General features: G+C 38.2%; 1 protein-coding gene across 2 annotated transcripts in view; it reads right to left on the reverse strand.

The window, feature by feature from the left end:
• The window catches only part of TLL1 (tolloid like 1), a 213,385-nt gene that overhangs the window by 165,199 nt on the left and 22,346 nt on the right, over positions 1–25,840 (reverse strand). The window contains exon 2 of one of the 2 annotated variants that reach the window (XM_045463738.1): positions 15,233–15,338. The exons of the other annotated variant lie outside the window; for it this stretch is intronic. Within the exon in view, the coding sequence (XP_045319694.1) occupies positions 15,233–15,254 (22 nt within the window). The 5' untranslated portion in view covers positions 15,255–15,338. The remainder of the gene's footprint in view (positions 1–15,232; positions 15,339–25,840) is intronic. 2 annotated transcript variants of the gene reach the window in all.

Consider the following 25,840-nt stretch of genomic DNA (forward strand, 5'->3'; position numbering starts at 1 on the left):
ATAGGGTACTTAAGACGATAATACTTAAATATGGCAATGGTAAAGGGACCTAAATGGAAGGTAGGTTTTCATGCTTTAATTAACACAGTACAATGTTCATACCAGTAGATGGTGATAAGTCACATATGTATATTATAAAACCCGGAGTAACCACTAAGAAAACTACTCAAAAAAAGAAAAAAAAACCCACAATTAAAAGCAGTATATGGGGCGCCTGGCTCAGTCGGTTAAGCGTCCAACTTCGGCTCAGGTCATGATCTCATGGTCCGTGAGTTCAAGCCCTGCGTTTGGCTCTGTGCTGACAGCTCAGAGCCTGGAGCCTGCTTCAGATTCTGTGTCTCCCTCTCTCTCTGACCCTCCCCCTTTCATGCTCTGTCTCTCTCTGTCTCAAAAATAAATAAACATTAAAAAAATTTTTTTTAAGTTTTAAAAGCAGCATAAAGGAAGACAGATTCTCAGTTTTATTTAATTGCTGTGAAATAAAATATATCAAATGTGTTCAAATTAGTTAATTATGATTTTTTAAAATAGTAATTGGTCCCTTTTAGAGGATGACAGCAATTGAAATTATTGTCTTCAAAACCATGTAAGTAAAGGGAAAGATTCAAACATTTATCGTGCCTTTCCTATATGAACTGTACCTCTGACTACTAGCCAAAAAATAAATGAGAAAAAATATTTTATGAAATTATTTATATAAACGAAAAAGAATGACCATTTTTGTAACTCTCAAGGAATTAATGGAATTATTACAGGCCTTAAGTGTCAACAGCTACTAATACAAAAAGTTAAAACTAGACATGATGTGCCTGCCTCCTGATAAAAGGAACATATACCACCAGAGAGATGTAACTTGAGTCTGATTATACGTCTGGATCCGGTTGCTAAGTGCAAGAAATCTAGAACGCGGAAGAACAGGCTGAATGCACCACAAGTTTCCAAATCAGCAAAACGTAGATCAGGGTAAACTATAACACTTAAAGGGTACAAGTTCTTCCTGAAGGAGATTACAAGGGAAAGAACAAGATTGAAGGGGAACCTGTAGATTAAGAGACTTCAAAGATCTATCACATTTTTTAATGGGCCAGACTAAACTACAGTGTCTAGGAATGCACTCATAGCTGATAAAGCCATAGGGAAAAGTGGTTATTACAAAAATCAGGGTAGTGGTTACATGGGCAGAATAGGAGAGGCCTCTGACCGGGGTGGAGCTCGCGGACGGCTTCTGGAGCCAGGGGCATGGTTCTACTTCTTGACCTGGGTAGTGGTTACACCTTCTAATTCACTAAGCTATATGTTCATTTTTTCTGGTTTCCCACATCTGAGTTTTATTTTTAAAATAGTAAGGCCTAAAACAGGTTGAACTTAGATCACGTGCACGAAGTCAGTACTGCATTAAATTGATATATTGCTACAGCAAAAGAGACTGATGTCAGACAAGTAACGTGGACTCTTCCCGCATCACTCCCTCGGCATGTTCCTGAGGGAACTAAGCGACAAACATTATTTGTCACAAGGTCTTTTGTCACAGAGCTACTTCTAACATGATCTATTTACTGAAGCTTAATAACTTGAAAAGGCAGGGGTGTTGACTTCAGACAGATGTAAATTTTAATCCTGATCCCACTTCTTTTCAGTTTTATGACTGATCCTTTCTGATTTGCAGTTTCCTCATAGCAAAATGGGAATAACCACTGTCACTATTGTTTTTAACACTGGAAAATTTTTACACCAAGTGCCAGAAACAGTTCGGGCCCTCAAGAAATATCATCTACTATTAATCAAAAATTAAATTATTATTTTTTTTTAATTTTTTTTCAACGTTTATTTATTTTTGGGACAGAGAGAGACAGAGCATGAACGGGGGAGGGGCAGAGAGAGAGGGAGACACAGAATCGGAAACAGGCTCCAGGCTCTGAGCCATCAGCCCAGAGCCCGACGCGGGGCTCGAACTCACGGACCGCGAGATCGTGACCTGGCTGAAGTCGGACGCTCAACCGACTGCGCCACCCAGGCGCCCCTCAAAAATTAAATTATTAAGTTACTAAAATTCTTTTTAAAATTCTTATTTTTATCTTCAACAAAACATCAGATCCCAGAATACGGACTTTCCGGAACAAAGGAAAAACAGAATTTCAGTTCATTCCATTTCCCACTAGTAGCTTCCATGTATTTTGAAGCAATAAGAAATACTACGGCTATCGTTTATTAGGGGATCCTGTGGCCATTGTGATAAACACATTAAAATGTATTAGATCTGCCACAAAGTAGACGGAGCTAGAGTATATTATGCTAAGTAAAACAAGTCAGAGAAAGACAAATACCATATGATTTCACTCATATGTGGAATTTAAGAAACAAAACAGATGAGCATATGGGAACAGGGGAAATAGGAGAAAGGGAGGCAAACCATAAGACACTCTTAAATACAGTGAACAAACCAAGGGTTGCTGGAAGGGAGGTGTGCAGGAGATGGGCTAGGGTGATGGATACTAAGGAGGGCACTTGTTGTGATGAGCACTGTGTGTTATATGTAAGTGATGAATCACTAAATCCTATTCTTGAAACCAATATTGTACTATACGTTATCTAACTAGAATTTAAATAAAAACTTGAAACTGGGGCACCTGGGTGGCTCAGTCGGTTAAGCGTCTGACTTTGGCTCAGGTCGTGATCTCATGGTTCATGGGTTTGAGCCCCGTGTCGGGCTCTGCGCTGACAGCTCAGAGCCTGGAGCCTGCTTCGGATTCTGTCTCCGTCTCTGTCTCCATCTCTCTCTCTCTCTGTCCCTCCCCTACTCGTGCTCTGTGTCTCTTTCTCTCTCAAAATTAAATAAATTTTTTTTTTAATTTTAATAAAAAAAACTTGAAGCAAACAAAAAAAAAGAAGATCTGGTATACAATGGAATATTATTCAGCCACAAAAAAAGAACCAAACCTTGCCCTTTTGCAATGACATGGATAGAGCTAGATAGTCTAATGCTCAGTGAAATAAGTGAGTCAGAGAAAGACAAATACCATTTGATTTCACTCATATGTAAATTTAAGAAACAAAACAAAACAAAAAAACAAAAAAAGAAGAGAGAGAGAGAGGCAAAGCAAGAAACAGAGTCTTAACTATAGAGAACAAACCAGAGCAGGGGGGCAGAGATGGGTGAAACAGGGGATGGGGATTAAGGTGGGCACTTGTTGTGATGAGCACCGGGTGATGTATGGAAGTGTTGAATCACTATATTGTAGACCTGAAACTAATATTACACTGTATATTAGCCAACTGGAATTTGAATAAAAAACTTGAAAAATAATTTAACAATTAGATTCTAGAGGGCACTAAGAAGGGGATGTGGCCATCAAGAGATTGGCTAGAGGTGATCCCAGAGTCTGCTGGAATGAAATCAACCATTACTATAATGAAAACATGTGGTACAGAGCAAGGAGAAAAATCTCTTGCCTTTTCTTTTCAAGTGAACTTCTTCCTCACTGCCTTTAGCTCCCCGGGTCATTCTCTTAAAGCTGGGCGTCAGGTCTTTGTGCCTGATTTCTAAGCACGGCTTCTGTACCTTTTAAAAGACATCTGAATCATTACCTGACATGGAGGCTTATCCTCTGACTTGTAGTTGCCAGGACTAGAACAGTCAGTGTAAGTCACATATCAGAGGTTACAGAAACGATTCTGAAAACACCATGGTATTTTTAAAATTATTTCCTCTATGATAAAGAGTGTCTCCCAGCAGGCATTCTGCACTTAAAGAGTGAGGATGAATGCCACCCTGAGAAGGCAGTGGATATGACTTAGGGGAATTTCCAGCAACACAGAAAGGAGAAATAAAAGGAGCTCATAGAAATTTGAAGGATAAAGAAAAGCAGTAGGGGACTCAGTCATCAAGAGTGTTGAAATAGCAAAGGGTACAGGGGAGGGTGGGGGGGGTGGCTCAGCATGCTAAAAGAAAAGCTGAATGCTGAGCGGGCTAGAAAATCCAGGAGGAAAGTGACAGTCAAGTGGATCTATTCCAATTGGGGCCACCGAGCCAGAATAAAACGCCAGTTAGTACCCCCAAGCTCCTCTCAAACCCTCATGAGTCAAGGAAGGTATTCAGGGGTATTTCTCCCATGCCCTTAGCAGAATACAAAGATAGTTGATCACGGAGTATAAAGATCATCAAAGTGATCCTGAAATTAAAAGCTAAAAGACAGACTGCCAGAACGGATGGACTGTCAACCTTGGGCTTTTAAACAATGGTTGCGTCAGCAGGGACATGCTTTCATCATCCCTGATTTCCACAGTGAACTCCAGCCAAGAAAACAGCAGTGGGCACAAGCCCAGAATTGTCTCCCCCAAGCAGACCAGTGTGAGCACTGGATGATGCTCAGATCTGATGGGGATGTCACAAAACAGCCTCCCTTCCCTGCCCCCAGACACCCAGATAACATCTCAGCGAGTCTATGAGGAGAAACTGATCAGATAAGGGAAGTCAGCTTACTGAACAATTATGGAAAATGAAACTGAGGTAATTACTTGGTGCTCTAAGTACTCACCACCACAATCCACACCACCAGCAGCATGCAAAGGAAGCTTTAAAAATAAGACACAGAGGGGCGCCTGGGTGGCGCAGTCGGTTAAGCGTCCGACTTCAGCCAGGTCACGATCTCGCACTCCGTGAGTTCGAGCCCCGCGTCAGGCTCTGGGCTGATGGCTCAGAGCCTGGAGCCTGTTTCCGATTCTGTGTCTCCCTCTCTCTCTGCCCCTCCCCCGTTCATGCTCTGTCTCTCTCTGTCCCAAAAATAAATAAACGTTGAAAAAAAAAATTTTAAAAAAAATAAAAAAAAAAAATAAGACACAGAAGAGAAAAATGCTAGGGTTTTGTTTTTGGTTTGGTTTTCAGGTTTTGGTTTGAGGGTTTGGGGGACACGTATAGTACCATATAAATTTGTGAAGTCTTATACAAGAATTTGAGAAGTTTCATATACTTAAAGCCACTTTAACATTCTAATCGGAAGCAGTAAACGTTCCGAGGGAAAATAAGCATCTTACTGTACAGTTAAGGGCAGTATTCTCTCTGCCCAACACTGACACCGGAGCTTTCCATACATCAAGCAGCTCAGTGTCACAGTTTATTCCACAGTGCAGCAGATTTAAATTTTTAAATCAACACACACAACATGGAAGGCTTCTGTCACAGTCAAGGGAACACAAAAACTTTGCTGATTTTAATGTATTTAAATGTATCATTAATGCGTTAATAATTATATACTTATAATTAATATATAGTTATATACATAATGATTTAATGATTATTAAATTCTTTTAAAATATTTTCTGACAAGTAATTCCAACTCTCTTTAATAACACTAGACTACAAACAAATTCTAAAGTACAAGAAGGCATCTGAATTGTGATTCGGATTAAACTAAACGCAGTACTCACTTCCCATTCGCAGTCTCCATTTTGAGCCTCACACCTGAGCTCTGCCTTCTGACTTAGGCAAGGTTATTGCAGATGCTGAGTACCCTCAATTTGAAAGGTTTGTAAGCGACACGTATTTAGGAACCTACCCTTTTGTCTCAATGTAAGCAGCTACACAGAACTTTATAAAGATGATGAGAGTCAGGGAGGAGGAGTACTTTCTGTTAGAAATACTCACTTTCTACACACAAAATTGAGAATGTCCCAGTAGAAAGAAATAATCTGGAAGAGACGGTAATACAAGGAACAGGGTGCGTAACGTTTTCAGACTCACAAGCTTATGGTGATCTGTGGAAGCGGTGAAATAGCAGTGCTATAGATTCAAGAAAAGGAAGAAGGGCGGGGCGATTAGTCACATGAGTGTGGACTAAGAGGGAAATTCCTGGTCGCGGGTGTCTCTGGCAGCATTCCTGGCCTGTCCTCCTCACCTCTTTTCACTGTAATCTTAGTCCTTCCCCAAGACAAGTTCCAAGTAGGCGGAGATGGTAGGTGGTATGTAAGCAGGTATCTCACTACCTACTCCAGGATGTCCAATCCTTCTCTGACTTTCTCTCCATGGGTTCATCCGCTTACAGTCAAACTCTATTGGTCACTCTTCTGACATCCTTACTGATGAACTTAGGATAGCACCTGTTTTCCTACCAAAAGCCATAGAGTGAGGGGACTGTATCCTGTGCTTCTCAAGTATCTACCACCTGCAAGAAACGTGGCTTTGCCTCAGGCCACTTCCTCTTTGTAAGTGCAGTATCTCAGAATGAACTGAGAACAACCCCATGAAGAATACAAGGCTAGTAGCCACTGCAGTCTCCAATATGGGCACACTTGAATGCATTAACTTTGAAGGAAGAAAAAAATAAACCCAGTAGAAATCTAACTGTGTAAAAAATTAAATTAAGCTTAGAAGAAGCTTAAAAATTAAATTAAGCTCAGAACTGCAAACTACCAAATTACAATTCAAGATAACTTTCCTAAGTTAATTAAAACAGTTCTCTGTCATTCTTAATACTTTAGTCATGGGATACAGTGACCTGGCTTTATAATCTCAAGAAACATAAGTATTCATTTGTATCAATAAATCCATGAAATAAATTATAAATGGTATTTTATTAGTTGTCTTTCTTACAAGTTTAAGTCTTTAAATGTATTCACAAGTAAAAAATGTCATCTATAAACTAAGGATAATAATTATCCTACTTCAAAGAGTTGCTGAAGAAAGGAATCATAAAGAGCACTTAGAACAGTGTCTAACACAGAATTAGTACTTTATAAACATTTGCTGTTGTGACTGTTATCTATTCACTTCCCAAATATAACTGGTGACATACTATTCAAGATCACTTTACAGTCACTACACTACTATATGTCTGTTTTTTCTGGAGTGCTTATGAGCTAAACAACATATTTCCTTATACATTTTATTTCAACATTTGCATTTTTAAAGAATTTCTCAAGTATGAGCAAACAAGATGCAAAGAAAGTATTTGGGGTTCCACTTCTTTGAAAGAAAATAATTTCTTTTGCCTAGGAGAATAATGACCCTGAGTGAATTTATCAAAATCACAGAAATTAGTTTGCATTTACAAAAAGCACTTCTTTAAAGCAAGGGTCAACAGACTTTAAGATAGTAAATATTTTATTTTAGTCTTTGTGGACCATACATTCTCTGTTACAACTATTTAAGTCTGCCATTGTAATGCAAAAGCAGCCACAGGCTGCATGTAAATGAATATGACTATTTCAATAAAACTGTCTACTCCAGGTCTCAAGCATGCAATAAATAACTATTCATATAGAAAGCAAAATCTAATAGATGACGAAAGAATATGTACCTGTTGCATGATGATCAGTGTTTAAGAACTCAGACTATTTTCAATTCTCTTATATCACATTTATGATTGCTTATCCATTAATTCTTCATTATAGTCCCTCTGATATTACCATTACTGCTCTGTACCTATCGAAGGGGACACGTTGGCCTTAAACACATTTATTTGTACCTTCTCCACCTCTTACCAACCTGATGAAGACAGCCAAACTACAGTGATTTCTGGGAGAATACACCCAGGCCTTGATTTCTGAACATTCCCCTTTAGCTCAATCGAGATTAAAAAGTATTGGCTTAATTTAGTGGCCAAATTAGCAAAGCTGTACTGATTCAACTCCAGCCAAGTCAGCTCTTTTCTAGGATATTTATTAGGTTGAGTGATGCTTAAACAAATTCATAATGAAGAGTTAATCATGAATTTTACATTCTGGTGGGGGAAAAAAAAGATGTTGCCAAATATCAGACTACTTAGAATTTAATCATACAAACAGGGCACTAATGGACATCAAGGTTGGAAAAATATTTACTTGTGTTATAAAACCTTTTACTTCTTTGGGGCGCCTGGGTGGCGCAGTCGGTTAAGCGTCCGACTTCAGCCAGGTCACGATCTCGCGGTCCGTGAGTTCCAGCCCCGCGTCGGGCTCTGGGCTGATGGCTCAGAGCCTGGAGCCTGTTTCCGATTCTGTGTCTCCCTCTCTCTCTGACCCTCCCCCGTTCATGCTCTATCTCTCTCTGTCCCAAAAATAAATAAACGTTGAAAAAAAAAATTAAAAACCTTTTACTTCTTCAATACAGACATTACTTCCTAAATCCTAAGGAATGAACAGCAGGTATTACAGGATTTATTTCTATAAGGAGAAGTTCAGAAATCAAGAAATAAAGTGTCACAGAGAGTCGACTGCTTGGCTGGAAATAGAAGACCAATTTCCTGAACTCTCATCACTGTGATATCTACTACACAGCTTCTTTTTATATCTGGATATTTCCAAAGGAAAGCAACTGAAGGAGTTATTCCATTTCAATTCACTTCTCCTGAGAAAAAGTCAGACTTGCTGAGGGAAAACTCATGTATAATTTGTCTACTTCTTTACAGACAGTAGGAAGACGAGTTTCTTTCAATACTCTTGTTTCCTTTCGTGACCTAATCTGAAGGAGGATACCGACTTTCACAGCTGCAAAAGAAAACTGAGTGTGATGGTGACTTAAGCCAAGCTGAGAACCACTAGTTCGGCAATGCCGAGCAGCATTTTGGTCACCGAAAGCCAAAAACTACTGTCACTTTGTGCCAAAAGCCTTGGCGCGATCTCTGCCATCACGCTCTCTACTTTAGAAGAACTGAATGGGATGACACTGCCCTTGGTTCCCCTGCATTTGTGAACTAAATCAGCAGTTCTAATTACTCAAGCCCATTGCCCCAAGGGGGTTCTTAAAATTCAAACTTATTTCACGGGTATTTGATGGGGTGAAAAAATCAGTCACTTTTTTTTTTTTTAATTGGATTTGTTGTTCCTGACTTTTCTGCACCACAAGCCACAACATTAGCAATGAAGCAGCAGAGGAGGCACAAGTTAAAACAAGTAGGAGAGCCAGGAGCCTGAGGGAATCCTCAGACTGGAACTGAGGCTGGCAGTGCTTGGGGTGTACACATTGGAAACGAGTGAATGGTAAGGAGTTAGGACCAGGGCGAAGGGGTAATGTTTACTTTTCTCAGCTTTAAGGTTCTTTTGGAAATTTCTGATATTTTAAGGCAATAGAAGAAGAGTATTTTTATGCAGTGATCATGTTCCAGCCATACGGAAACCTTGCAGAGTTAGAGAATATTCCAAGGCTTGGCATAATTCTACGTCTTTGTTTATGCCATTCCTTTGGCCTGCAATGCCCTTCCTGCCTTCTGGCAAATCCCTCATCTAACCCTCCAACAGTCTGTCAAATTCTACTTTCCTTCTGATGAGGTTCTACCCAGCTCTGTTTACCTCAGGTAGTAGCTGTCCTCCCCTGTCCTGCAGAACTTTGATCACACTTCCATTACAATGCTCATCACAGTGCATGGTCACATCTGTTTACATCGGTCTCCTCAGTTACGTTGTGGGCGTTTAGAAATCAGAACCACATATTCTGGTCTTCTGTGTCATTTCACTCATAGAATCTAGCATGTTATTTGACACAGAGGAGGTACTCATGTCAGGCTGAATAAATTGTCTAGCCGAACTATTTTAACTTTGTTGGACTAGAAGAAACCTTAGATCCCATTCAGCTCTGATTTTGAGAGACAAAGAAATGGAAGAGTTTAAGAAACATGTCCAGGGCTAGAGCTACAGGACAGCTCTCCCGAGTCCCTTTTCATTCTGCACAATACCACACCTTGGGAAATGACTGAACAGATTACCTTAGCACAAAACAGAGAGTCAGTCACTCCTCTCCTCACCAAGTTACACATGCCTCTTTAAGAATGAGGAATGGAAAAGGGAAGAAGGAAAAGGAAAAAAGAAAAGAGACAAGGAGGAAGCCAAATTGTAAACACCCCTAGATCAAGGTTGTTTGGCCTCAGCACTACTGACATTTGGACTGGATAATCCTTTGTTGTAAGAGGCTTTCCTGTGCATTGCAGGATTTTAGCAGCATCTCTGACCCCCTCTACTCACTTAGATGCTGGTAGCAGCCCACCTCCCCAACTGTGACAACCAAAAATGTTTCCAGACTTTGCCAAATGTCCCCTGGGGGCACAATCGCTCCAGGTTGAGACTGACGGCCCCAGGCGAACAATCTCAGAGGAGGTAATCTACACTACTTCAAACAAAGTACCAATAAATTAGCATGTTTCATATACTGGCTTCAAACCAATATTCTCATATTAAGCATAGAAGCCAGAACCTGAAATACTTAATCCTCTTACATTTCTATTAATCCATTTTATTAAAAACAATGATGTTGTCACTTGGCCTATACAACTGTTAATACAACAACTAGAAAGAAAGAAAGAAAAAGAAAGAGAGAGAGAGAGAGAGGAAGAAGGAAAGAAAGAAAGAAAGAAAGAAAGAAAGAAAGAAAGAAAGAAAGGAGGAAGAAAGAGAAAGAGAGACTTGCTAAACCTTACAGTTCTAAAAGAGATTAAACATACTTAATGTGTTGTAGATATAACCTTAATAATTTTTATTTCAGTTTTACTTTAAACTTGTTTAAAAGTCCTTCCTCAGTATCACACATAAGAATCACAAATTCATTATTCCTACAAAACACAATCTAAGGAAATAAAAATTAGTGAAAGAGGAAGCAAATATCTTTGACTTGATTTGAGTATATATCTTCCAAAACCCATGCTTTCCTTCATGGTATGCAAAAGTCGTTAATTAAGATTTTAATGTACCTGTGTTTTTTTTTTTCTGTTTTGATTCTTAAAAGTAATTCCAGTATTTATAGTTCTGTTCTAATTTCTAACTGAGGAGTGTAACAAATTCACATTTCAAAACTGAAATATTAAACATGAATAGTCAATGGCCAGAGTTATTACTTTTTATTTTTTATAAAATCGGGGTTTATCAAAAAAAAAAAAAAAGAATAACCTAAACCTAGTCTACTCCATTCATCTAGTCCAATAAAACCTTATCATGACTTACTAAGTAGAGTCCAAAACTGTACTTGTTCAATTATATAAACCACAACGTCCCATTTCTGCAAAGTTAATGAAACAACAGTCAGCCAACACAACTGGCTGGCTGGGAATTCTTGGGGTCTGGCCTCCAGCTCTTGGCTTTGACAGGGCACCACTGGATGGTGGCTGTCCACTCAGCTTAAACAGCAATGAAGACAGCATATGGCACTAATGCCAGCTGCCATGTCCAGAACGACAGCAGGGATCCCTGAAACTCAGGTGGTTTCATCACTACACTGTGCAAACTGGATCCAAATGACACTCCAGGTTCACCCTTCTGCTTCTGCTTCCTGAACAGAGTAGCCTCCTATTTCCCACCCCATGTTACTATCCCCTGTGATCTTCCTGATTCCATAAAATAGGAACTTTAACCAGGGGAAAGGGCAAATTGCCAATCACATTATAGCCAAATTTCATTTCCTGTGGGGTTTTATCTACCCACTCATGCTTTTAAATGCAATTAAGAGGAATATCACAGCTTTAAGTATGAGGTTTTTAACCAGGAACTTTTTCCATCCTGCTATCTCCTCAATAAGGCCTTAAAACCTGATAAAAAAGCAGATATAGATAATAAGGAGACAGATAATCAAACTAGACACACACACACACACACACACACACACACACACACACACACACAATTTTATTTCCACTGCAATCCACAGGCTCCCAGGTTATTTGAGAATCTGGAATGCTAACAAGACTGGCAAATCATAATTACTGCCACCAACCCTTCGACTTGTGACAATATTCAAAATTTAATCTCTTATTTAAATTTAAATTTCATTTAAAAATTGCATTATATTCCTACCCCAATGCCTCATTAAATAGTATAGAAACAATTCTTATATTTCAGATTCCCTCTTCTAATAATTAAGATCATATGACTATACTTAAAATAGTTTACTTATAAAACTTTGAAAACTGATAGCTAAAATGTTGATAATCTGCTAATTCCAAAAGTCAGTCATTTCTTATTATTGACTAAATGAAAGAAAGTGCCTGCTGTATTTTGGGATTTTGATGATGTTTTTGGGAAAATTTCCCATTTTTCTCATAGCCTTGTGGCTTGGAGGCAGGGCTACTGCATATGATTCTACTATTTATACATGTGCAACAGATCCTGAGTGACAAAGGGGACGCAAATCCAGCCCAGCCTCAGTGCCAAGCCACATCTGAAAGGAAAAGTGCATTACTAGGATTCTTCTGCTCAGAGGTGGCACGTTCTTGTAATTTATCCAAAGACAAGTACACGCTAGCTAATCCCTACCTGACAGGTACACTACAGAGCCTCAAGAATCACTCAAATGTGGAAGAACAGGCCAAAAAAAAAAAAAAAAAAAAAACTCAATGACCAGAGGACAACCCTTTCAAATTCTGTGCTAACTGCTAGATCATAACCCTCAAAGGTCAGACTCTGTCTAAAGATCATGTTCCAAAATCCCAATTTTTACACAGATTAAGTTCTAAAAATCCTAAATCAATGCTAATAGCCCAAATTATTGAAGTAATTCCCTGTTGTTTAACTTTTATGTCTTTATCAACATCAGTCTCTTTATGCAACAGAGAAAATATAAAAATTCAATGTGGCACATGAATCCCCTTTAAAATAATATTACTTATGATGGGTACGTTTGAGGAAAATACTTCTGAGGTGTCCCACGGTCAAATTAGGGCTTGTGCATCGGTAGAAATCATTCTAAAATCTTGGGGCAGAGAACAGAAAACAAGGAAGGAGAACAAGAAAAGACATGGGAAGATAGGCAGGGAAGGAAAAGGATGATTATAACAAAGAAATGAAGGGAACAGAGGAAAAGCAACCCCGATTTTCTGCCTTAGGGTAATTACAGAGTGGCAAACAATATTCATGCAAATATCCAGCTTTCTAAACCACTCATTCAACTACAGGTTTCAAAAACAAACAACCAGTAACAAAGAATCACACAAGTATTTGATTCTAATAAGTTTAAAGAGTTTCAAAACAGATACTCCCCTTGATTTAAGATGTTTAAATTATGAACGCCAAGATAAATAAGTTTCTTACCTCCTGTTACCCATTCATTTTTGGCTTTTTTCTCCCTTCTCAGTGCTCTCAGCCCAGGTCAACTGGTACACACAGTTTCTCAGAGCCCCAGTCAGCTGTTCTGGGATCAGCTCTGACAAGCACAGCTACCCTGGTAAAATGAGTTCTCTTTGTCTTTCTCATCCGAGAGCTTTCCTCCCATCTCAAATCAAAAAAAAAATCAACTTTGACTGTTATCTGTTTATGGGATTCAGATTTTTATGTGCATCTTCTCAAACTCTGCTTACTTTTCCTTTTTAATGCATTACTTTTCTGTTTCTGTTCTTCCCCAAGTTTTCATTCTAAACATGTGGTGTGGTTTTAAAAACTTTTTTCTTTGAATTATGAATGGTAGGGACAGATCCATCCAAGGAGTTTCAAACCACAGAAGAATCTCAGCCAAAGTGTGACTATACACACCTGTCAACACCACCTGTGGTTTTATTACTCACTGGGGACCAAAGGCTGCTCTCCTTTTTCTGGTCCAGCAGCTTAGAGCTTCACCCTGTCTTACTACGAAACATCAAGGGAAAGATGTCAAAAAACTTTATACAAAACCTGCCAGGATGTCTAAGCAATATAATATCGATGAAGGAGAGGGCCTGCAGGGTATAAAACCTAAGGTCAGGAGACAAGCAGGAAGTCCCATCATCCTTGGAAGGTATGGGAGGGGGAAAAACAGAATGGAGAAAGACAGAGAGGAGAGGAGAAAGCTAGAAAGAGGGGAGAGGAGGGAGAGGGAGGAGGGCTGGTAAAGACTGTCTGATCCGGGACATGCCAGGGTAGCTTAAGCTGCTTTCCTAAATATTTTGATGTTGTTATTCCATGCATTCCAGCCTACTGTATATTTGAATTACTTTGTTTCTTGCTCTTTTTTAAAAATAAAAGTTACACAAAAAAGAAAATCTTATTTAAGGCTGCTGGATAAAATACCCAGATCTGAAGTGTTTTGTTCTAAGTGTTGCGCCCAAAAGATTAACAAATCTTCTACAGCCTGTAATAGTTAACCAAGTAATCTTACATATGTAATCTCATTTCATCCTCACAATCTAGAAGGGTAGGCACTCAGTGAACTTAAATGACACTCTAGTAAACTGGGGAATGGGCACCTAAAATATATCTGGGGCTTTTTGCTTTATATATCGTGTTCTTTCCAGTATCCACTATTTTAATATGTTATATAGGATGGATTCAATTAAAGAAGTAGCAATATATAAAACATTAATTTTGTATAAGTTCAAATTTGTTTGTCAGAGTTAGATGCAAGCCATTATACAGAAAAATAGAAACTAATTTGAATCTTTACTTACTGTAGAACCTTCTTTTCCCTTCTATATAATGAAGTATTATAACTTTATGTAAGAGCTCTAGAATTCAACTGTACAAGAGAAATGATATCCTCATCATCTTCAAATACCGTTACTTTATAACTTATACGCAGAAAAGCTATTTGAAAAGATATTTAGATCCTCAGGACTTGATGAGAACAAAACTCGAAGTATATATTTTCTCCTCTTTGTTCATAATGAAAATTCCATCTTAATACATGCATCATAATGTAACTTCATTATTTTGCCCGGAAAGGAAAAATTCAATCCCTGTAATTTGTCACAAATGAACATTATTTCTACTATTTTTTGTTATCCATTTGTACATATACCAAGTATTTTATGATACAATTTACTAAGCTATTACCTTTGGGAATTCCTACATGGTTGGGAATTCATGAAGTAACAACTTCGAAAGGAAATAAATCTGTACTGAGCACAATGTTCAACAATGCTCAAACTCTAACAGAATTAAAACAATCTCCAAAAATATAAATTTGTAGCTTTGCCCACTTAGGCATTTATGAATCTACTTATGCTCACCTTTAAAGTCCAAGAAAATTTTAAATTAGATTCTCTAAGTTTTCTCTAAACTTTAATTGATGTACATTTTCCAGTAACTCCAATTTCCTCAAAGTAATATTTTGGAGGAATTGAAAATATCAATGGGAAATCCTAATGAAACAAAAAAAAATTGTATCTTCGAACTATGCTTTTCACCAGAGACGCATAAGAATTTACTACTTTAGAAATACTTCTAAAGTTTTATTTTAAGTCAGTGGCAATATTTGGGTGTATTTTGATGACATAAAACACACACTGAAAATAATCATTTCTATGGCTGACTTCATACAGACCTAAAATCACTGAAGGGATTTAGCCCCCCAAATTAGGAAGTCACTTACATTGACTCTGACCTCCCATCATGAGAAGTCCAGGTGCTTCTTCTTGAACTTCAAGGGCTCGGGCAGCCCAGGCATTGCCCCAACACTGCTTAGAGCAGTGGTCAGTCTGGAAGTAAAGAAGCACAGTAGTATCCCAGAGTGAGTGTTTTAAACAAGGCCTTCAAGAGGCACTAACACTGCATCCATGATTGGCCACATGCCATTTGAGACTATAACATTATCCCACCACAGCAAGAAATGGTGATGTAAACCTAGAATGAACTGCATTTCTCCAAAGAATATATCATAAAAGGGTTATAAACACATTTCCATATTGCCATCCATTGGAAATGAGCTTTCATGGAATGATATTACACCTCCATATTTAAAAAAATTCTGAAACATACAGAAAGTCAATGAATTATATTGTTGTTTTTAGGTAAGAACAAAATCATATGAATATCATAAAATAGGTAAAATAATTTAAATGAGCTTTAATTACAGAATGTATTTGTTTTGTTTACTCTCCCATCTTTAAAATAATTTAATAGATATCCCATAGCTAAACTAATTTAATACACATACATCCCATCATTTCTGAATAAAGTACAATATATTACTTAACATATTTTTATGTTAATGTTAATTAACATAATTAATACATTAAACTCAAAGTGCCCAACTGGAAGTGGCACTGCACTTAATCCTGGCCTGGGAGAACTCTAGGGAAGAGCTTGACCAGACTAGCTCAGGGATACAGGAGCTATTCCAACATCTTCACTCACTCCCCAGTGCTTTAGGAAACACAAATGTATGCTATCCCTAAGGCTCATCTACCAAAACAAGGCCTGAGTTACAAGGAGAGGTCTACTCCAAGGGTTTTGGGGACCACACAAACTCATTAAAAATAACACAATCTGGAGTAGCCAAAAGAAAGCTGTGGAGGAGACTGGAAAAAGCACTGGTTTAAGAGGAAACCAAGATTCTGTTTCAGTTCTGAAGATAAATGGTTCTGTGACTTCACCAAGGTCTAGAGCAATTCTCTCTTTCCTTTCTAAATATTGGCAAAAACAAAACACTCACACACACACACACACAGACACACACACACACACACAACCAGATGGATGATTCTGACCCTGATCACCAGGGAGCTTTTGAAGAGTAGGCCTATGTTCAGTCCCCATTCACAGAGATTCTAATTTGATGTAATTAGAGTATAATGAAACGTAAGTATTTTTTTAGACTTCCAGAAATAAAACTTAAAAATGGCAAATCTAGAATTCCAGACGATCTCAAAGTTTCCTCCCACCCACCAAATTTTATAATTCTGTACCATAGCTCATTTTGCCACTCATGGAAACTATAAAATATACATTTAAAAAAAAAATGGGTTTCAAATGGTAGACAAAGAAAGCATTACACAACTATTGAACCATATAAATATAAGCCTGATTTTTTTCTCTTTAAAATGATTTACTATTATATACATGTTTATACATGTATTAATATATACATGTATTGTTATGTATATATATTATGTATTAATATATATGCATACACACACACACACACACACACACACACACACACACACACATGTACTGGGTTGGGGTGGATAAAATACACCTATCCAACAACTTTTAAGCCAACATTTTCATTAGTCTCAACTTGCACCTACAAGTAAGTTTTTATTCACTTACTATGAAAAAGTAGCATCTTTATATTGCAATCTTTTTAAGTCACACTGATAACTAAAATTTTAATTTCTCACTCTTTTAGAAGTCTACATTTCTTATTTTTTACTTGTACAAGTCTACAGTTCTAACATCTTGGAAACCTAAGAGGAAAGTGAAAAGTGGTAATCAATACTAAAACCTGAGAAAGAAAAAAAAATCTTTTAAAGGACAACACAGTTATGAAATAAACCTAATTTTAACTAAAATGTGCTTTATAGATGACTCGTGGTTTTGTGCAAACAACTGGGAGAATTAGAGTGTGTATGCTTTATTGACAGGACAAGGGAAGAAGCAAATCCTATAAATATTCAGAAGCACAATCCCTTGTGAAAGCAAATATCAGCTATAAATAAAGAGTAAAATAAATGAAACAAAATGTAAATATAAAATGCAAACATATAAGTCATTCACTAGCAAATTCTAAGGTTACCACTAATAAAAGTTGTGACGGCTGATGTCATGGAATACTACAATCTGTAGGGTACTATTAGTACCTCCATTTTATACCCAAGAAAGAAAGATCAGATAATCTGAGTAACTTCTCCAGGTATTCACATTTAGAAATGTCATAACTAGGATTTAAACCTAAGGCAAGCTTGACTCCAGAGACTCTTACCCTCTAAATGTTCTAGCAGAGCACAAGAATAAAGGAGAAGTCATTTTTAGGTGGTCCTTCATCATGACTTATACCAGTCAAACACCAGAGGCAAAACCAACTTCCTGCCCAGAAAAGGCTTTAGAAGAATCTATATAAAGTTCATGGACCTTTTCTTAAAATGTTAACTTCATTTCCACACTTTCAAAAGAATACATGCATTTATTTATATAAAACGAAAAACAGAATGGAAAGTTGGCCCAGAAATACCATACAATATATAAGCTCACAATCAGTTCTAGTGTATTAAACACTACAAGAAGCCCAAAAATTGTCTCAATGCTACCAGCATGAAAAACAGATTGAAGAAAAAGGAGAAAAAGGAGGAGGAGGAGGGGGAAGAGGAAGAGGAGGGGAAGAAACGGGAGGGAGTGGGGGGGGGGAGAGGGGGAGGAGAAGAAATCCTTCTAAAAGTAGGAGTTTCAATAACCCTGTAAAGGCCTTTTTGTCATCTTTGATAATACTCATGACTTTTCGGATATTTACGTAAAGAAATCTTGAGGCAAATGCTCAAATCTGGATGTAAAACAAGCAGCACAACCAGTTCTTTGAAGATCTTTTGGTTCTAGTTCCTGCTCTGTCAATGACATAACCTTATTCTCCCTGAATCTCACTTTCTACCCTTACAAAAATGAGAGGGTCAAAGTACACTGGTGAGGTTTTTTCCTAAATAATTTATTAAGGAAAATTTCTAACATACAGCAAACATCCAGCAAAGTTGAAAGAATCATAGGCTGAGCACCCATAAATCCTTCCCCCCCTACATTTTACCATTAATATGTGACTATCCTTGCTTCATCACGTATCCGAGCAACAATCTACCTTATTTCAGTGCACTTCCAAGTAAATCACAGGCATCGACACATCTCCCCCTAAATGCTTCAGCATGCTATAATTGAGTTCGGTAACTGTTTAGTTTTTTACATAAAACACAAATATAATAAAGCAGAAATCTTAAGTGCATACTCACTTAGTTTTAATAAATGCATGGACCCAAACTCCTTTCAAGATATAAAATACTATGTTGTTGAGTTTCTGAGTTTGTTTTCTAAGTCACAGAAGCCAAGATGTGGCAAAAATAGAGAAGCTCTATTACAAGTAAGAGTGAAGATCTTCATCCTCAGTGGTCCCTCTGCACTGCCTCAGAGTTCTTAGAGCTCAGGGCCCCTCAAAGGGGAGGAAATCATCCCAGCAGATGCTCTGTGAGACCCCCTTCCAGCTCAACACAGCCATAGCCTCTTAGCACAGATGAAAACAGTTAAACCACTCTGACATTCTCTGCCTTTCACCATACATGAAACAAGGCCAATTTCTCAACACTTGGAAGTTTCACTGGTAAATTATAATTGGTTTAATTGTTTGTTTATTGTGCTTAAGGCGATCCCGTATTTGTGTCTCAGATATTCATCTTTTTAAAGTGATTTTGAATGGCAATTAATATTTTCCCACATTAGGGCCAAGCTCTAGTCGTAAACTGAAATGCACCTTCGAACATTCTGGCCAGTTCCCAAATACAGTACTAATTTGGGTCGGTATTTACAGTGACAAGTGGAGTTTTCTCCACATCAGGATTATAATTCCTGCTGAGATCAGTCTCCGTCTCTCTCTCTCTCTCTCTCTCTCTCTCTCTTTCTCTCTCTCTGTGTGTGTGTGTGTGTGTGTGTGTCTGTGTCTGTGTCTGTGTCTGTGTCTGTGTCTGTGTCTCTTACATTTTGACTTTGACATAATGTATATCTTTTGAGTAAACAAATGCCCTACAGGGGACACATGAGATGTTAGTTCAGCTCCGCCTTTCTTGTGTAACTTCAGGCCACTCTGCCAGACTTCCTGGGCCTCAGTTTTCCAGCTGGTAATATTGAAGGAGGGGTGACTAAATAATCCTCAGCATTAAGAATGTCAATAATATGAGCAGTTAACACAAAATTCACTTCAAAAGAGCCATCTTCCTGAGAACAATTAAGTACCTGGCAAAGAAAGATACAAACCTGTAGTTCATCAGATCACTCAATTATCTTAAACATTCAGTCCCAGCCACAAGATTTATCTGTAGAAAGAGACCTGCTCTGTTCTCAGTAGTTATGGAATCCTGTCTGAAGAGTTGCTCCTTATTCTCTTCTTCCCCCCCCCCCCTTTTTTTTTTCCCTTAGACCATCTTCATTAAAAGGAAATTCCAGTTTGGGCTACTATTATTTAATATGTTTCCCAGAACCTCATAAAAGAACAATATTGCCTGCCATATAGTACATTTGTATGAAAGAGGGCCTGATCTATGATGATCGGTTCCCCCTCCCCTTTGTACGCTCAGATATTTATATTTTAGCTGAACTATTAATCATCAAATTGCCTCTGGTAAAGAGGATATAAAAAGATACACTCCAAGGCATACTCAAGTAAAGGGGAATTAGTAGAATGGGCAAAAAAAAATCTGGTAAGAATACTTTAAACCATGAGCATATTCATTGCTCAGGACTATTGGAGGACAATTCTCCAAGGGTCTCTTGTGAGCACATCTTGTAAGCAGAAGTATTGATGTCCTGGGTTCTAGGCCATCTTTTGAAGGATTTTTGTAGAGAGAAGAACCTATGCAGACAGAGCAGAGGGCAGATTTGTTTGCTGAGTAGTATAACATCTCTCACCAGGGCAAAGTCTGGGCAGGTTTGTTTGCAGTCCATTATAAAAGAGTTCCCTAATCTCAGGATCCCCGGTTGAGAGGGGAATCCTCTGAATTGGTACCGCCCACCTGGCTGACTCCATGGCATTCCTGAGGAACCTGGGGCACAAGAACTCTCGCAAACATGGAGTTCATACTGTTTGCTGTGCTAGACGTATTAAGCGTCTTTGTCTCTGAATCAAAAGTTTCGGCCAATGTCTATGAAATGATACCAGGCTATCCCGTTAGCCTGCAAGGATCCTGCGGCAGGGACTGCAAACATCTCAGACCATCCCCAGTTCTTCACAAGGGCACTGGCATTGCCCAAGTTTTAGCCTGGTATATCCCTCTGTCTCAGCTGAGGGATCACTCAGTCTCTCTCTCTCTCTCTCTCTCTCTCTCTCTCTCTCTCTCTCTCTGTTCTCAGGGAACTCTGAACTGGCTTGAACATCAGACCTCCACATAGCTTTCCTGAAGTCAGAGTACTTGATGAGTTTGAATGGCGCTACAAGTTGCATTTTACAGAATCAAAAAATTACAAATGTTTATTTACAAAAGGTAACCTGGGAAAAATAACATAAGTCGATTCAAGACTTCTCCAAACCTGCATACATATAACATTTTTAATAAAGCCTGTTCTCTGGGATAGCAATGGAAAAAAACACCCTGACATTTTGCAAATGGTAAAAAGTAAAAACTAAATACAAAATACTATTCAAATGAAGGAAATGAATATATTTTTAAAAAATCCGGAGAAGAGTTTAAACATCATTCCTTATTGGTGCTATTAGCCACTAAGGAAGGTGAGGGATGAGAGAGGACTATGGAGACTTACTGCATTGACTTCTTGTAGTCTTGGAACTTCCCCAGTGTATGCTGTAAATAACTATAAACTAAAATGCAAGTGTTTTACACAGTACCTCAGTTTAAATGGCTACTATGAGACAGCTGTTATTTTGCACAACTGCAAATTAAGGGTAAGGTGCAGGAGGAGAGTCTCAATAACATGGGATTCTGTTTTGGAACACAGTATTAACATCTTTTCAACTACACTTTCATACCTAAGCAGGATCAGCTTTGCCCTGAATTTCTCAGGTGAATAAATTATACATTTGCTTTAAGCAGTTCTCTGTAATTATGCCATAGTTCAAAAAGTAATCTGCATGTGCTGCCTTAGAAAAATAACACGAGGTGCTGACTCTGAAAAGGCTCTTCTCACACAATAAAAATAGACAATAGTCAGGAATGTAAAGACGTAAACTGTGTTCTGTTTGTCTTGAGCACTGAATAACCCTCTTAGCATTGAGTGGACGTTCATTAAATAGTCACTAACTAAATTAACATAAAAAACTTCATTTGCATCGAGTATTTTAATCATCAACTCATGGTGTACTGAAGGTAACTAAAAAATCAATGATACGGACTAGTTATTCAAATAAGAAAAGTGCTCACTGAGAAAATGGCTGAAATCTCTTTATTTCAAAAACTGGGATAAACACGCAATTACTTCACAGTTTATGTGGTATGGTGATGATTTTTAAAAAAAAAATATTTCCTTGTAAACCCCAATGCATAAAGTAATTTATATTTGATTAAAGAAGGAAAAAGATCAAGGAACTCAACCCCCAAATTTTTCTTTTCATTACATGTAAAATGAGCACCTCTGTTGGGAATACAATTCTAAGTGTAATTTACTATGTGCTTACACAACTCTAAGGACAAAAAAGGCACATTTTTCTGGAGATTAGAGTATCTGCTCATAACAGTTTGCAGTAATAAAGTTTCTAATCAGAGTGCCATGACAGAGTGAGAACGCATCGTCTAACTTCCCACAGCAGGTAGAGAATACAGACCAATGAGCCAGAAGAACATCTCATGCTTGCTCCAGGTAAAGGTATCACAATGGGCAGAAATTCCTAGACTGGCAATGCATGAAGCCAGACACATTTTTCAATATACGTTTCCAGGTTCCAACTGAAGGAACAGATTTTACGCTTCTGATCTGTACCTCAGGACCTGTCATTCCAAAAATTTTTTCAAGTCATTCTGATACTTTGATGGGCTTGAGAGCTGTTCACATGGCTGACAGAAAGAGGGTAGGAAAGCAGAACAATCGACAGCCCAAATCAAGTTCTGGAATGAGAATCAGAAGGCAGCAAAGGAGTAAGTCAAACTGGAAGGGCTCCGTGTCTGACAATTAAGAGAGAAATGGACGTCAGAGACTCAAGCTGGCGATCTTCCTGTTAGGACCAGGAAGACAGTCAAGGAAAATTGGACGCATGGGCCCCTAGACTGTTAAAGAAGGCAATAATGCTGCCAACAGAAAATCTATCATTTTTAAGAACATCTTTGACTCTAACTTTTCCACAGAAAAAAAAAAGAAATATTGCCACATTAAGCAGACCCATAAGTTCTAAGATTCGTGTTTCAGAAACATTAAAATCTGGGCAATGCAATTTAAGACTAAAGAATATGAGGGTAGTTTTATAACATGAGAGGCACAGGAAGGAGATGTGAGCACTTCATTTAGTTAATATTGAGAAGTTACCTTGAAAAGCAATAAGGGAGGGTGCCTGGGTGGTTCAGTCGATTGAGAGTCTGACTTCGGCTCAGGTCATGATCTCACAATTTGTGAGTTCAAGCCCCATGTCAGGCTCTGTTCTGAGAACTCAGAGCCTGGAGCCTGCTTCAGATTCTGTGTCTCCCTCTCTCTCTGCCCATCCCTCACTAGTTCTCTGTTTCTCTTTCTCTCTCAAAAATAAATAAAAACATTTAAAGAAATAAAAGAAAAGGAATAAGAGAGTGAGTTCAGAAACAAGGCATCTGACAAAATCAAGCAAACTCTGGTTTTCCCACTTTGTAAACTGAAATAAATCGCTGCTTCCCCACATCAAGGAAGGTGTACCCCCCAAAGGACTGAGAGAGATGTATTTAATGATTGAGATTTCAGGCTCAGAACTCAGGCTTGGGTTTCATCACTTAGCTGTGTGAACTTAAGCATGTTAGTTAATCTTGATAAGCCCCAACGTCCTCATATGTAAAACTGAATGATGGATGGGTGATAACAACAGTAACTATTTCAAGTGGTTGTTATAGTTATGTGAAATAATGTATTATTTTACGAAATTACTTATCCAATCCACATTACAAGTTCAGCATTATAATGTACCATACATTTCAGTTACCCAATTTTCTTGAATACATTAGTCCAAAGATTCCCTTTCATATAGTAGTGAGGAAAGGGCCCCACATCTTGAAATGTGTGGCTTTCCATAGGATCACAGGTACTACAGTTGGAATTAGTTTTAGGGACTCTACTCAAACTCCCTCATTTCACAGGAGAAATGCAGACATGGAGATCAAATGGATATGAACTATGTCTTCCCGCTGATGTCTAGAAATTGCTTAAATGAACTTTTTCTTAGAGTTCTTCATTTTTTTTCATGAAACTGAAGAAAGTAACACATGTTCATTATAAACAAATCAAACAGAACTGAAGAGATAAGTAAGTCTCCCTTAATTGCCCCTCCCAATCCAACCTGCTCCCCAGAAGTAACTCCTTGGTACGTGTGTCCTCTGAGACTTTTTTAATGCGTTTACAAATACCTTCCCACATGATAGATGTGTTTTCAGCAATACACCAAGCCCTGAGACACTGGTTTCAAGGCTTTCAGAAAGTTAAGCAGCCAGGACTGGTACACAAATTTCCTGATTCTCAGTCCAGGGTGCTCTTCACCACCCCGTGATTCCTTATGTCCCCGTAGACTGTGTCACTGTTTATGTTCTAAACATTCTTCTGTGATTTTCCTTAACATCAATTATTTTTCTCTACTTTATTCTGACCTCTAATTGGTTCCTACTTATAAAATACATTTGTAGAAATTTAGCAAGATATTTCACAGCAGGGTATTGAAAATTAACTTGATATTTGTAACAAAAAAATATACGCTACTATAAACTGTAAAACCACAAGCAACTCAGTCACCTTCTCTGGTCTCCGTTTCCTCATGTTAAAAATGAGGATGATGACTCCTTATTACTTACTTCTCACTCTGTTATTGTGACAGCCATAAACATTGCTTCATCTAATGAATAAAAATGTTTAATCACTACAGTGTTTATGATGGACTTTTCTTGAACTATTCCATGCCTAACATACCATTATGCCCATAGCATGGTCTAGGAGAAAAAAAAAAAAAAACACACACACAACTCTCCAAGTTGCTTTCAAGTTCTGTTTCAACATGCCCTTACAGCTTTCCCATTCTTGGCGGCCTCGTTCCAGCTTATTCTAAAGCAACTGAATCAGTATCAAGTACCTTAACGGTTCCTCATCTTCAAGATTTCGGAATGCCGGAGTACCCAGAACCAAGTTCTTACACCTCTTCTCTTCTTTATCTGCAATCATTCCCCCTAGTGATTCACCCAATCTCACCTCTGTAAGTACCACCCGATGACTTCGAACATCGGATCTCCAGCCCAGACTCTACTCTGAACTCTAAATTCATGCATCCAGCTGCCATTTGACATGACTACTTGGATGCCTAATTAGCATCTCACCTCCACACATTTAAGACTCAATTCTGACCTGCTCATCTCTGTGTTCCCCGTAATCTTATTCTTCCAGTTGCTCGCGTTTTAAACTTTAGATCCATTTTCGACTCTTTCTCTCAAGATCCCACATTATGTTCATCAGTATATCCAGTTGGCTCTGTCTTCAAAATGTATCCAGAATACAAACACTTCCCTCAGCTTCTTAACTCACACCTGGTCTATGCCACAATCATATCTTGCCTGGATTACTGCAATGGTCCACTCATCTTCTCTTGCTTGCTCCTACCTCAAATCTATTCTCAGGCATTTAAGGAGCTTCCGAGTCTAAACCCTGACTCCTAGCCTAATTTCCAACCTCCTTTACCTGAGTTCCAGGCAGAATGAGTCTAGCTTAGTGCTTTCCACTCCCCTCTTTAAAGGGTGGTATAATGCAAAACAGAGGGTTCAGAGTTGGAAGACCTGGATATGAAGAGCAACACCACCAGTTACCAGTTGTTCACACCCGAGACATTAACCTATTGTCTCAAACTATTTTTAAAATGAGAATAACAATGCTACTTGTTCTATTAGGTTGTTGTAAAATCAGATTAGAGACATGAAAGTGTTTGAAAAAAATCAAGCTCTATAGAAATATTTAGTCTCCATTATAATCCAATCCTTTCTATCTACTTAAAACCCAGTCCATATCGCTTTGTCAAGTGTTTCCAAGATGAACTAGTAAAAGAATATCTCTCCTATAGCACTGTTGGTTGCAAACATCTACTATATTTCAATTCAACTTATATCAGGTAATTCAATACTGCAATGCTGTTTAACTTATCATAAGTTTATAAAGTGTCCTATGTGAAACTGGCTTTACTCTGCATTTTTTAAATTACAATCATTGGTATATTTATTCTGTTGCTCCTGACCAGATTACAATTTCTTTTTAGGACAAGATACTCTATATGAGGGACGCCCAGATGGCTCAGTCGGTTAAGCATCTGACTTCAGCTCAGGTCATGATCTCACGGCTCGTGGGTTCAAGCCCC

This window comes from Leopardus geoffroyi, chromosome B1, assembly GCF_018350155.1.
Source record: "Leopardus geoffroyi isolate Oge1 chromosome B1, O.geoffroyi_Oge1_pat1.0, whole genome shotgun sequence".
NCBI lineage: Eukaryota > Metazoa > Chordata > Mammalia > Carnivora > Felidae > Leopardus > Leopardus geoffroyi.